Source organism: Amyelois transitella, chromosome 30, assembly GCF_032362555.1.
Source record: "Amyelois transitella isolate CPQ chromosome 30, ilAmyTran1.1, whole genome shotgun sequence".
In the NCBI taxonomy this organism is placed as follows: Eukaryota; Metazoa; Arthropoda; class Insecta; order Lepidoptera; family Pyralidae; genus Amyelois; species Amyelois transitella.
In genome coordinates this window covers 314148-329199 of record NC_083533.1, presented here as the reverse complement: position 1 = coordinate 329199, position 15052 = coordinate 314148, and the positions used below count along the sequence as shown (strand labels likewise).

At 37.1% G+C, this 15052-nt stretch overlaps 1 protein-coding gene across 5 annotated transcripts in view; it reads left to right on the top strand.

Annotated features, from left to right (window-relative positions):
• The window catches only part of LOC106136553 (fasciclin-3), a 129129-nt gene that overhangs the window by 96903 nt on the left and 17174 nt on the right, over positions 1-15052 (top strand). For all 5 annotated transcript variants that reach the window (XM_060953043.1, XM_060953042.1, XM_060953041.1 and 2 more), the window contains exons 3-6: positions 10500-10596; positions 11937-12030; positions 12825-12948; positions 13577-13699. In XM_060953043.1, coding sequence (XP_060809026.1) covers positions 10500-10596; positions 11937-12030; positions 12825-12948; positions 13577-13699 — 438 coding nt within the window. The remainder of the gene's footprint in view (positions 1-10499; positions 10597-11936; positions 12031-12824; positions 12949-13576; positions 13700-15052) is intronic.

The following is a 15052-nucleotide window of genomic DNA, read 5'->3' as shown; positions in this document are numbered from 1 at the left end:
TGAATCTCAATTCTATCATTAAGCCAAACAGCTAAACGTGGCCTATCAGTCTTTATTAAGACTGTTGGCTCTGTCTACCCCGCAAGGGATATGGACGTGATTATATGTATGTATGTATGTACAAAACATAAAATCGCAACATTTGCCCAAACCGCCAATTAATGCAGATCCCCTGATAACCGCTCCGAACAGGAATAAATCGAAAAAATCTGGATTAAACCAGTACTGCTGTCACCGGGGAACTACTGTGACCACATTGTTCTTTTGTCCCATTGAAATTTTCACAATAAGCAATACTTACTGGTGCAGATGTGCAATTTTTTTGGAATGTTATTGTGATATTTTTGGGGAATTATATTGGGTGTAGCGATTTTTTTTTTATTATCTGTTTTGAGTGCTTTTTTTTTATTTCATTTTATTTTTTATGCTCTTAAACATGTTTTTTAGTGAAAATACAGCACGTAAGTACGTCACAGTCAAACAGTTTTTTCTTTTAAATAGTATTTACGCCATACATACATATGGTCATGTCTATATCCATTTGCGGGTTAGACAGAGACAACAGGCTTGAAAAGACTGAATAGTCACGTTCAGCTATTTGGCTTGATAATAGAATTGAGATTCAAATAGTGATAGGTTGCTAGCCCCTTGAGGAGTAGACAGAGCCAACATAACATGTCTTTTAAGACATATTGAACGTTTACATAATAATCTAAAAACACCAAGCGGTCATGATTAACATCATTTTTGTCATGCCTGTCAAATTATCTAAAATAGTGTCATTTTTAACGATCTCAATATAGCGATATATAAATCACCCTTACTAGGGGTAGGGTAGCCAAATCCACCACACTCAAAGAGATTAAGTTTTAAAATAGGGTGGCCAATTGGACACGCGTCCGTGGACAATAGCAGTCGCTAATCTGTGGGACAAATAACCACATTATTATTATTTGCTCTACGCATCGGTGGAATAGGGTGACACTCATTTTGATTTGTGGACACACGTGCTTCTTATTGCCCTTTTGTTTTACATACAAGTACATATAATCACGTCTATAGCCATTGCGGGTAGACAGAGCCAACAGTCTTGAAAAGACTCGTAGGCCACGATCAGCTGTTTGGCTTCATGATAGAATCGAGATTGAAAATAGTGACAGAGCCAGCGGTCTTAAAAGACTGATAGGCAACGTTCATCTGTAAGGCTTTATGATAGAATGGATGTCATATCCCATGGATGTCGTAAAAGGTGACAGGATACTAACCCATCGCCTAAAAAAGAATCCAAAGTTCGTAAACATATCCCTTAGCCGCCTTTAACGACATCCATGGGAAAGAGATGGAGTGGTCCTATTCTTTTTTGTATTGGTGCCGGGAACCACACGGCACAATTTAACATATCAAAGCCCCAAATCTTGATTGACACGGGAGCGCCTATATACATTATCGCCAAACCAATACGCACATGTAAATTATTGTATTAATATTCATAACAATGCTTCAATTAGCGCGGTCATCTGCTTGGGGTGAATATATTACAAGATGACTGGTTTCGAATGTTAGGTTGTATAACATTTTACAATTTAGACTAAAATTGTATTTGAAGTGGACAGTAAGTAATTTTATTTAACCGACTTGATCTCTAAAGGACGGATTGTCAAATGCATAAAATTGAAAACAATAATTAAAATCTATATATATGGGTTTCTAATTATTTTTTTTTTATTTTATTCACTTCAAAAGTAGAACATGCCAACAATACATATAAATAGTTTAAGTATTTTGTTAAAAAAACTGTTTATATTTTTTTAAATTTGTAAATAAATTACTAGCAGGGTACGCCTTAAAGCATTAACTCCACCTGTTGTACAGTTTTCGTGAAAAAAAAATGCTTTAATATTATTTTTTTCGCACGGACTTCATCATGTACATAAGCGTGGTCACCCTACAGTTGCATATTATTACCGCAGAGACACCCGAGCGATCGCCATTGTGGTTCAAGTGGGTTAGCATAAGGGACAGAGTTCGAATCCCGGTGGAATAATATTTGGGTTTTTTTTTGTGTGAAAGTGATACTAGACTGCGGATTTATTAATACAAGTCTTTCGAGAAATTTAAAGCGAAATATTGGATATGACGCCAATCTCCTGTTTGGTTTCCTTCCACCCGAAGGTTGACTGGAAGAGATTGCATTAGCGATAAGTCTGCCTTTGTACCATCTCTGTCTGTTTTGGAAAAGTAAGAAGAAGAAAGAAAGAGTTTAATGTATGTATACTTAATTGTAAATGTTTAAACCATGGAAGTATGCAGAGATCGTGGCAAGGTGAAAGATTTAGTCTCTGCCTACCCGTCGGGGAAAAGGGCGTGAATTTATGTACGAGTATGTATGTTAAAACCATTTTGTTAATGACGGAAAATTATGTCGTCAAACCGTTCGTAGACAAACCAAAAGGTTACCAAACCCTTTGCCGTGTGGTTTCCTGCACTTTGGAATAGAACCACTTCATATCTTTCCCATGGATATCGTAAACGGCGACTAAGGGAAAAGCTTATAAACTTGGAATTCGTCTTGTAGGCGATGAGCTAGCAAACTGTCACTATTTGGATCTCAATTCCATCATCAAGCCGAGAAGCTGAAGGTGGTCATTCAGTCTTTTCGGGACTGTTGGCTCTGTCTTCCCCGTGAGGGATATAGACGTGACTATATGTATGTATGTATGCATGAAGCCGTACAGCTGAACGTGGCCTTTCAGTCTTCTCGAGACTATTTCTATAGGGGTCGACAGAGACTACATCTTTCCACTAGCGATCCCGAATAAATAAAGCAAATGAGACCGTCAAAATAATCTTACGATCTTACCAATATTTATTTGGACCTCAACTTCAAAGGGAATGCAAATAAGAAATGGTCCTCAATGAATTCATCCTTTATTCATGGGATGCCAATAAAATGGGGTCCTAATTGCTAATCGGCCAGCCGCACCCTGTATAGCACTTAATAAAATCAGTATCATGTATAGGGTGCTCCCCTCGGATCTCATGGAGGATATTTCTCAGAATGTATTGTATTAATATTATTGGCCAATCGTCTTGAAATGATTTTTGTGTACTTCGATACTTTATGCGATTTATGAAAAAGTATACAATTTTTTTTTTGTTTTTATATTTTAGCTCTATTCAAAGGTTTTTTTTATAAGGGTGTAAGACAAAAATGTGTTGCTTCCCCTTAGCTGTTCAACCTGTTTATAAATAAATAGTTGTTTACTAAGTAGTTATTATTAGTTTAGGCGATGGGCTAGCAACCTGTCACTAATTGACTCTCAATTCCATCATTAAGCCACCATCCAGCTAAACGACTTGTGAATTTTCGGCTCTGTTTAGCCCGTAAAAAATAAAGACGTGATATATTATGTGTGTGTAACACAAACTGGACGCCTCAAATCTAACCCAATTAATTTTAACAACCTACACTGAACCCCCGTTTTAAAATGAGGGGTGTAGTTTATGGCTGTCGTTAATTTTATTAGGTGCTAGTTGAGAGTTTTAAGTGGCTGATTTGTGAGTGGATTGTGATTTGATATACCTACTATATATATTTATATATATATTATGAATAAATTTCATATAATTTTAAAGAAAAAGAAATATTTTCTTCACCTGTCCCAAAATGCCGTGTGATTCACTGTAGAATAGCACCACGGAAGGAATAAGGAATAGGTTCATAAACACGAGATTTGTAAAAAAAAACTATTTGTTGTCTAATAACTAACTAACAAATAAAATTCCTTGCCGATCATCAATACTATAGAATCTTTAATTATCTAATTTTGAATAATATTTTAAGGCCAGTATTCAAACTATAAATTATAATAAACTAGAGGCCGCCCGCGACTTCGTCCGCATGGAAACCCTGTCAATCCCGCGGGAACTCTGGGATAAAAAGTAGCCTATGTGTTATTCTGGGTCTTCAGCTACCTACATACCAAATTTCATGGTAATCGGTTAAGTAGTTTTTGCGTGAAAGAGTAACAAACATCCATACATCCATACAAACTTTCGCCTTTATAATAGTAGTAGGATAGGATAAATAGAGAAAAGAATAAATAAAGATAAAACTCGTACTTTATAAATTGTGTACTACCCTGTAAATAACCACGGCGACGTGCCCCGAAGGCTGGTTGCATTGCCACGTTTAATGTCAATGCTCTTAATCTTTGACTTAAGAAGTTCCTAGCTCTCTGGTAATGGGATATCTCGATCAGTCTAGTCAAAACAACCTCTAGTACTGGCTGGAAAACAAATGAAATTAAAAAAAATGAACAAAAAATGTATTTTTAGCGCCAAACCATATTTAAGTTCGTGTTTATTTTTGGTTCAATTTATTGTTTTTTTTTCTAACTAGTGTAGGAAATTGACGTTCTCGAAAATTTTATTTTGTAAACTGTTTTTATTAGTGAAGACCTCTTAATTGGCTCTTAAATGTATATATATGTATATTTAAAAATTTAATGATTGTAAAACTCGCTGTTGGTCATCCAAATATATCACTACGTAGTATAAAACAAAGTCGCTTTTTTAGTCTGTTTGTCTGTATGCTTAAATCTTTAAAATTACGCAACGGATTTTGATGCGGTTTTTTTAAGAGGTAGAGTGATTCAAGAGGAAGGTTTTTATGTATAAATTTTTCCGAATTTTGCACCCGTGCGAAGCCGGGGCGGGTCGCTAGTAAAATAAAATAAAATGAATTATTTAAAGTCCTTTTAACTTGAATAGTTAGTACCTATATCAGTGCATATTGTAAAAATGTAAATATACTTTTTAATTAAGTATATGTTGCGAAAATACAGTGCAACATACATTCATAGCTTATTCTGCAGTTTTCTTCACGACGCCTACAAATCTTTCTCTTAGCTCATATTTCAAGAAATGTGTATGTATATTTTGTGAGTTTAATAAACAGTCTCTTAGAAAGAAAATTAACAAGCTGATGAGCTGATGAACCCCACGGACCCAAAGTTCCCAGAGAAATATATTAATTCTCAATTGTAGAAAAAAAAATTGATGTATCATTAATATCACATTTTTATCAGCCTAGACAGAGATAATAATGATATATTGAAGAACAAAAAATCGAGGGTCCAAGCACCATTTGTTATAATTATGAGAACCCTCTTTAAGCACCTGTTTTATTAAATTTAGGGGGCTATTACATTTGGAGCGGTTTGTCATTGTTTTGACCGTGTCTTTAGAAATTACGGGGCAGGCAGAGCCTGAGACCCAGAGAGTCATAAGAATCGAGACAATGCTTGTATTAAAATTCGGACGGACTATGATATTGGTACGAAATATAAATACATACATATATATCCCTTGCGGGGCAGACAGAGCGAACAGTCTTGAAAATACTGAAAGGCCACGTTCTGCTGTATGGCTTTATGATAGAATTGAGATTTAAGTAGTTACAGGTTGCTAGCCCATCGCCTTCAAGAGAAATCTCAAGTTTATTAGTCTATCCCTTAGTCATTAATAAAAACGAGTGGGAAAGATACAAAAATGTTTTCCAAAAAATTAAGTTTGGACAACTTTTGAATAAATGGTTCCGCTTAGGTACCGCCCCTCAAATCGATATCCTCCTTTACTAAAGTCGGTTAATATGTAGCAACATTTCTTTAAACTTTCCTGAGAACCGCATCGAAATCGGTTCAGCGAAACGCGAATTCATTCACGCGCGAATGGTCCAAACAAAATCGAACCTACTACCCGCAATGAAATTGTGCAATGAGTCAAATGGATATCCCCTACTCCCGGAGGGGCCGTTGGAAATGAACCCCGCTACCCAAGGGACCCTAACTTAGTTTGGAAACGTCTAATACATACAGGCATACATATAAACACGTCTATATCCCTTGCGGGGTGGACAGAAGCAACAGTCTAGAAAAGACTAACAGGCCACGTTCAGCTGTTTGGCTTTATGATAGAATTGAGATTCATTCTACCAGCCGTGCTGACCATGGCTATTCAGTCTTTTATGACCGTTGGCTCTGTCTACCCCGCAGGGGATATAGACGTAATTATTTTATGTTATGTCCTGTTCGGTTTCCTTCCACCCAAAGGTTGACTGGAAGAGATTGCTTTAGCGATAAGCCCGCCTTTGTACCATCTATATCTTGCTTTGTGTTGCATGTTTTCTCTTATGGTGCAATAAAGAGTTTTATCTATCTATCTATCTATGTCCTTTTTTCATTAAGCCAAACAGCTGAACGTGGCCTTTCAGTCTTTCCAAGACTGCTGACTCTGTCTGTTATCCCCTTTTTTACCTAAATGACTAAACTACGAAATATCGAAGTTGTATTTCGAATTTAACTGTACGGAGGCGAATTGTGGAGGGAAAGGTCGGAGTGGGAAGACCTAGACGAACGTATCTTGATCAAATTAAGGACGTCCTGGTAAAGGGTCAGGTCGAGAGTACCCGAAACCGCCGAGCATGCATGAAGAGAGTCATGAATGTGGATGAAGCGAAGGAAGTATGCATGTATGAGATCGTGGCAAGTGGAAAGAGGTAGTCTCTGCCTACCCCTCCGGGAAAGAGGCGTGATTTTATACATACATATGTTCACGTCTATATCCCTTACGGGGTAGACAGAGCCAACAGCCTTGAAAAGACTTAGAAAGACAGCGTGATTTTATGTATTCTATTATATTCTATTCGAAATTGTATTTCGAATTTAACTGTACGGAGGCGAATTCTCAACTTCTCAAGTAAAGTGTCGCCGGAAGCTTCACTTTGAGACAAGTCCGGGCTTTCAACCCGAGAGCTTTAAGCTGCTTACTGTTAACAGCTTGAACGCAAGCTGCGTTGGTATAGAAAGCTTATGGGAACTTCATGCTATTATATCACTGAGTTACGTAAATGATGTATTTTAAAAGTCATTTAAAATAAACATTCGCCGCAATTAAGAATGGGATAATTTCATATCTTTCGACTACTTACATTTGTCTTTAAGATAGAATTGAGATTCAAATAGTGACAGGTTGCTAGCCCATCGCCTTAAAGAAGAATCCCTAGTTTATAAGCCTACCACTAAGTCGCCTTTTACGACATCCATGGGAGAGAGATGGAGTGGTCCTATTCTCTTTTCTATTGGTGCCGGGAACCACACGGCACGTCTTTCGACTGGATGTCGTAAAAGGCGACTAAGGGAAAAGGGAACCGCTAATAAACTAGCAACCTATTACTATTTGAATCTCAATTCCACCATTCAGACATACAGCTCCGTATGGCATTCCATCTTTTCAAGATTATGTGTAGGTATATACACAGTACCCGAAACCGCCGAGCTTGCATGAAGAGAGTTATGAATGTGGATGAAGCGAAGGAAGTATGCAGAGATCGTGGCAAGTGGACAGAGGTAGCTTCTGCCTACCTCTCCGGGAAAGAGGCGTGATGTTATGTATGTATGTATATACACAGTGCAACAAAAGTTAAAGAAACTAACTTAAAAAAGCAAAAATTGGCCCGTTACGGACTAGATCTTTTGAGTACAGGTTACCTATCTTCCCACGGGAGCAGTGCTTGGGGCCTAAGTCTAGTTTACAAAATGGAGGCGAAGAAGCCACGAGCAAAAGTCGGTGTAACTTAAAACATCAGTTTTGAACTGTCTCCAAGGTGATAGCACGTTGTCCGCTCTTAATAAGCGCCATAGATCCTAATATTAAGACAATTTAGAGGCGACGGAAAAAATTACGAACAGAGAAATGTGTGGAGAATGTGTGTGTATTTGTTGTGTAATTTAATTTGATTGAACAAGAATTTAAAATATTAAAAAAAATACGAACAAGTAGACAAAATTAAATATATAATACTAGAGGCCGCCCGCGACTTCGTCCGCATGGAAACCCTATCTATCCCGCGGGAACTCTGGGATAAAAAGTAGCCTATGTGTTATTCTAGGTCTTCAGCTACCCACATACCAAATATCATCGTAATCGGTTCATAATCGGTTTAATCCATACTGACATACTCACAAACTTTCGCATTTATAATATAAGTAGGATTTCTTTATACCAGTCATACAGACAACGAATATTAAAAAGAAAAAAACTTTTGCCGTGTGTTTCCCGGCACCAATACAAAAAAGAATATGACCACTCCATCTCTTTCCCATGGATGTAGTAAAATGAGACTAAGGGATACGCTTATAAACTTGGGATCCTTCTTTTAGGCAACAGGCTAGCAACCTGTCACTATTTCAATCTCAATTATATCATTAAGCCAAACAGCTCAACGTGGCCCATCAGTCTTTTCAAGACTGTTAGCTCTGTCTACCCGGCAAGGGATATACACGTGATTATATGTATGTATGTATGTTTTTTATCATCAGTCTCGATGAACATCTCTAAAATAATACAAGGAGTCTCCACGCCACCTCTGTTCCGTAACGCGTTGATTACAATGAAGTCATACAGCAGCCGAGAGCAGCCGGGTGACGACCTAGTTTAGATGAGATTGGAATTGCTCACAGAATTGCTACTAGCTTAGTCAAACCTTACTAATGCTATAGCTATGACGCTTCAGAATTACACATCTTTCTCATCCTAATGTTAGATCCGGTCATATCTTGTCGACCTCTGTGGCGCAGCGGTAGTACGTTTGTCTGTGACACTGGATGTCCCGGGTTCGAATCCCGGCCAGGGCATGATGAGCAAAATAACTTTCTCTGATTGGCCTGGGTCTTGGATGTTTATTTATATAAGTATTTATACAATTTGTCTCTTTTGTAATATAAGTATGGATTATGCGCTTACCAAAAGCGCTTACTCCAAGTTGTAAAATAAAATTTAACAATCTTTAAAAGTTAGTTCTCAACCCAATATCAAATATATGAGCTAGAAATTCGCTTTGTATGCAAAACATGCACTCCGTTTCACAGAAAATGCGTTTTACAGAGCGCTGGCACAAAACATGCAAAATACAGAAGTCAAGCTGGGATTTTCAGTATATAAAAAAAAAGTAAAAAAACAACGCTTCAATATTTATCTCTCCTCTCACGGATCTATGGTAGAGATTTCTATTGAAATAAATATCAAATCTTGTATAGCAAATTTCTTAAATATCGTGGTGACCATTATTAAATAAATAGCAAATTTCTTAAATATCGTGGTGACCATTATTAAATAAAAAGCAAATTTCTTAAATATCGTGGTGACCATTATTAAATAAATAGCAAATTTCTTAAATATCGTGATGACCATTTTTAAATAAATAGCAAATTTCTTAAATATCGTGGTCACCATTATTTCTTGCGTGCCACGAAACATTTTATATGTAGTTTGATTTCTGTACCTAACTGTGTTTTGTGTCGCCAGTTTGTGAAGTTCCCAACTATGCGGGAGTTTTGAGGAATTCCCACTATTAATTAAATATTTTATTGCATTTTTTTTTCAAAGCGTAACAACTATTTGGTTTTCAAAGCTCTACAGTTAGTGTTGTTGGTTTAAATTTGAAAAATTGTCTTTGACATATCTGTACATTTAAATACATACATACATACATATGGTCACGTCTATATCCCTTGCGGGGTAGACAGAGCCAACAGTCTTGAAAAGACTGAATGGCCACGTTTAGCTATTTGGCTTAATGATAGAATTGAGATTCAAATAGTGACAGGTTGCTAGCCCATCACCTAAAAAAGAATCCCATGTTTGAAAGCCTATCCCTTAGTCGCCTTTTACGACACCTATGGAAAAGAGATGGAGTGGTCCTATTCTTTTTTGTATTGGTGCCGGGAACCACACGGCATAGTAGGATACTTATATGTTATAGATAAACATCACTATATTAATTATGGGAATTATTTTGGAAGTCATATTACGCATTCAAAATATTTTTATGGTTAAACAATGTTATTGAATAGCAGAAGTTTAATTTGAGATTTCTATATGTGTATATGTTTACATTACATACATACAGTTTTTATCCCTATCCTCGAATCGCCTTTTACGACATCCATAGAGAACATTTGGAGAGGTCTGGGAACCATATGGCACTTTATAAAGGTATTGTTCTTAATTCCCACATAAGTAAAACCGTTGACAAAAGCTAGCTTAACATCAAAGTTGTAATAAGTTCTAATAACGCCTGGGGATGAACTCAGAGCAAGTAGTTAGCATGTTAACCAACTTTCTCAAATGTGGGAGTTATGTTACGGTCTAGAAGTTCCTTCTAGTGAAATGTACATGTGGACGCGTTGAAAGCTTAGTTAATTAAATTTGGTGCTGTTAATTTTGTTAAAAAAAAATTCAGTTTATATACAGACATGTGGTCACGTCTATGTCCCTTGCGGGTTAGACAGAGCCAGCCGTCTTAAAAAGGCAGGTTGCTAGACCATCGCCTGCTAAAGGAATCCTAAGTTTATAAGCCTATACCTTAGTCGCTATTTACGGCATGCAACGAAATTTGAAATCTCACTCTATTCTCAATATCGTATCTCTCTTTCCAGGCCAGCTCATCTCCATCGAGCCACATGAGGCCGTAAGGAGAGTAGGGGACAACCTCACTGTGCTGTGTAAAGTCAATTATCCTATTGACTCTTGTCGGTAAGTCACATTTATTTATTTATTTATTTATTTATTTATTTATTTATTTATTTATTTATTGTGACAAAAACGGTTTACACCTATTACAATTATCACACTTTACAATTTGAAACACAGGTATATCATATTAAGTTAACCATATTAAATCATATAAAAAAATTGAATAATGAAATTAAATTTGAATACACATAAATTAAAAAAACAACAAAAATGACTTCATACTTACTTACGCATCCTCAATGCATTTAATCTGCGCTGCCTTTTTACTACGCTTTTATTAGCTTGGGTTGTATGTATGTATGTAACGGAATTAATTTTTATTTTCCATTTTTTAGTTCGATTAGCAATAAAAGCGTCGTTTTTTAGTTTTTTTTTTTTGATTATGGATTTTCCTTTTTATTTTGGTTGACTGGAAGAAATCCCGATTGGGATATGTCCGCCATTGTGCATATTTTTCTATATCCAATGACTGTTTTATTTTTGTTATTTTTAATTTTTATGTGCAATAAAGAGTTTACAAACAAACAAACTTAATCCTTCATAACTTAAATACTTATACAAAAAAAAACTATATACTATGTAGGTATGATTTTTTTTATACTATTTTTGCTTTTGTACTGTTGCTACTTATCCCTTAACTTAATATTTTTTTTTGAATTACCTGGTTGACTGGAAGAAATCCCTCACAGGGATATGTCCGCCCTTGTACATCGTTATTTTTAATGTATTTTTATGTACTACTAAAAATTTGTTATGTACAATAAAGTATGTTTACAAATAAACAAAACTAGTGCCGTGTGGTTCCTGGCACCAATACAAAAAAGAATAGGACCAATCCATCTCTTTCCCATGGATGTCGTAAAAGGCGACTAAGAGATAGGCTTACAAACTTGGGATTCTTTTTTAGGCGTTGGGCTGATGGAATGGAGATTTAAATAGTGACAGGTTACTAACCAGCCCATCGCCAACAACAGGAAGCCAAAGTTTATAAGCCTATCCCTTAGTCGCCTTTTACGAAATCCACGAGGAACAAATAGAGTGGTTCTATTCTAACGTGTCACACGGCATTAATATAAATAGCACAGTGTAAATTAAACTCCATCTGTTCATCAATCATCAATTAATCTCATACATACATAAAATCACGCCTCTTTCCCGGAGGGGTAGGCAGAGACTACCTCTTTCCACTTGCCACGATCTCTGCATATTTCCTTCGCTTCATCCACATTCATAACTCTCTTCATGCAAGCTCGGCGGTTTCGGGTACTTTTGACCTGACCCTTTACCAGGTTTAATTAATTAATCTCATCTCATCACAAATTATCTGGTGTCTGTTACAGGATAACCCTGGGACCAGCCCAGACTTCATATCGATTGATACCCGACAAGAATGATGCTTCGGAGAACGTCATATACGCTGGGAGGGGGCTGGAGGTATTTATTTGGACTTGGACTTTATCATGATCACTCAAATTCTTACTACCCTATAAAAAAAAATTATAACTTTTTAAGTATTCAACCTGTTTATACATATAAAATGGGGACTATTTTATTCTTCTGATTCCTTTTAAAATAATCTTAATAAATTCTTTCACGAGTCTTGAATTGGTTATTAATTTAAGTATACATACATAAATATAAATAAATATATACGGGTCAAATTACACAGATTGAGTTAGCCTCGAAGTGAGTTCGAGACTTGTGTTACGAGATACTAATGCAACGATACTTTATGTATTTTGTAATAAATACATGTTTCTATATTTTCCTTTATTTATATATGTATGTACGTGTTTAATTGTTTAGGTCTTAAGCATCATACCTCGTTAATGAACTGTTGTACACCCTTGCCTCAATTTTGTATGCGAAAAGTGATTTTTTTTTGGGACAAATTGCACAGATTGAGTTAGCCTCGAAGTAAGTTCGAGACTTGTGTTACGAGATACTTACTCAACGATACTATATTTTATATTAAATACTTATATAGATAAACATCCAAGACCCAGGCCAATCAGAAAAAGTTCTTTTGTCATCATGCCCTGGCCTGGATTCGAACCCGGGACCTCCTATGTCACAGACAAGCGTACTACCGCTGCGCCACAGAGGCCGTTCGATTGAGAATTCAATTGGAAAATTTAAATCTTTATCTAAGAAACCATATCGGTTCAAATTCAAAATTTTACCTGACGTTATAAAGAGTTGTTCATTCATTCGTTCTTTTCATTCAGTCCGGCGAATGCGGTGCTCACATCCGTCTTGTGTCAGAAGCCCTGAACGGGAACATATCCTGCACCCTGCCTCCTGAACGAGGGTCTGTGGAGATCACGGCTGCCATGAGGCTTATTGTAGCCAGTAAGTACCAAACGTTGGAGTGGGAAGGCCTAGACCAGTGATTCTCAAAGTGGTCTCATATCGACCCCTAGGGGTCTATGACAACAGAATTGATTAGAATAGAATAGATTTATTTTCAAAATTGGATACAAGGTATCACTTATTGATGTCACATAACTTAAATCTTATAACTACTACCGCTTCCAAAGCGCATGTGTAGAAGAAGCGGCGAAACAAACTACACTGCAACATTTTCATCGGACGTCAATTTGCAAATATATAAATCTTAAATCTAAATCGTGGACGAATGCACATTGTCTACATTAAAAAACATGAATGAATGTAGAACTGAACGTGCGAAAAAAAATCTGGGGGTCCATGAAATGAAAATGAGGGGTCCACGTTAGTGGAACATCAACACATACTTTAATAGTATCTATTTACTTCGTCTTATAATATCAAAACATTAGTGCCGTGTGGTTCCCGGCCCCAATAAAAAAAAGAATAGGACCAATCCATCTCTTTCCCATTGATGTCGTAAAAGGCGACTAAGGGATAGGCTTACAAACTTGGGATTCGCTAGCAACCTGTCACAATTTTGAAAATAAATCTATTATATTCTAGTCTTCAAACGTATTACAAATTACAGGACCCCCCGGCGACCCCCGCCTGGTCTCCCCGCCAGCCCCGTCGTTCAAGGAGGGCGACAGGTTCCTGGCGCAGTGCGTGGTCCCAGACGGCAGACCAGCTGCCAAGATCACCTGGTACCTGGGTGAGTATCACGTTAAAACTATCACTGGAATTGTATGAAACAAGGTCACCTGGTACCTGGGTAAGTATCACGTTAAAACTATCACTGGAATTGTATGAAACAAGATCGCCTGGTACCTGGGTAAGTATCACGTTAAAACTATCACTGGAATTGTATGAAACAAGGTCACCTGGTACCTGGGTAAGTATCACGTTAAAACTATCACTGGAATTGTATGAAACAAGGTCGCCTGGTACCTGGGTAAGTATCACGTTAAAACTATCACTGGAATTGTATGAAACAAGATCGCCTGGTACCTGGGTAAGTATCACGTTAAAACTATCACTGGAATTGTATGAAACAAGATCGCCTGGTACCTGGGTAAGTATCACGTTAAAACTATCACTGGAATTGTATGAAACAAGATCGCCTGGTACCTGGGTAAGTATCACGTTAAAACTATCACTGGAATTGTATGAAACAAGATCGCCTGGTACCTGGGTAAGTATCACGTTAAAACTATCACTGGAATTGTATGAAACAAGATCGCCTGGTACCTGGGTAAGTATCACGTTAAAACTATCACTGGAATTGTATGAAACAAGATCGCCTGGTACCTGGGTAAGTATCACGTTAAAACTATCACTGGAATTGTATGAAACAAGATCGCCTGGTACCTGGGTAAGTATCACGTTAAAACTATCACTGGAATTGTATGAAACAAGATCGCCTGGTACCTGGGTAAGTATCACGTTAAAACTATCACTGGAATTGTATGAAACAAGATCGCCTGGTACCTGGGTAAGTATCACGTTAAAACTATCACTGGAATTGTATGAAACAAGATCGCCTGGTACCTGGGTAAGTATCACGTTAAAACTATCACTGGAATTGTATGAAACAAGATCGCCTGGTACCTGGGTAAGTATCACGTTAAAACTATCACTGGAATTGTATAAACAAAGAAGCTTTACGTTGTCTGTTCCTATGTATGTATGTTACATATTCCTCTTTTAGGCGATGGGCTAGCAACCTGTCACTATTTGATTCTCAATTCTATCACTAAGCCAAACAGCTGAGCTTGGCCTATCAATCTTTCCAAGGCTGTTGGCTCTATCTACCCCGCAAGGGATATAGACGTGACCATATGTATGTACGAATGTCATAATTTCATTTAAACTATTCAAGACTGCTGGCTCTGTCTACTCCGCAAGGGCTAAAGATGCAATTAAATGAATTAATTAATAATTTGTCACGCACGAGTATTTGATAAATATACACATACATACGGTCACGTCTACATCCCTAGCGGGGTAGACAGAGCCAACAGTCTTGAAAAGACTGAATGGCCACGTTCAGCTATTTGGCTTAATG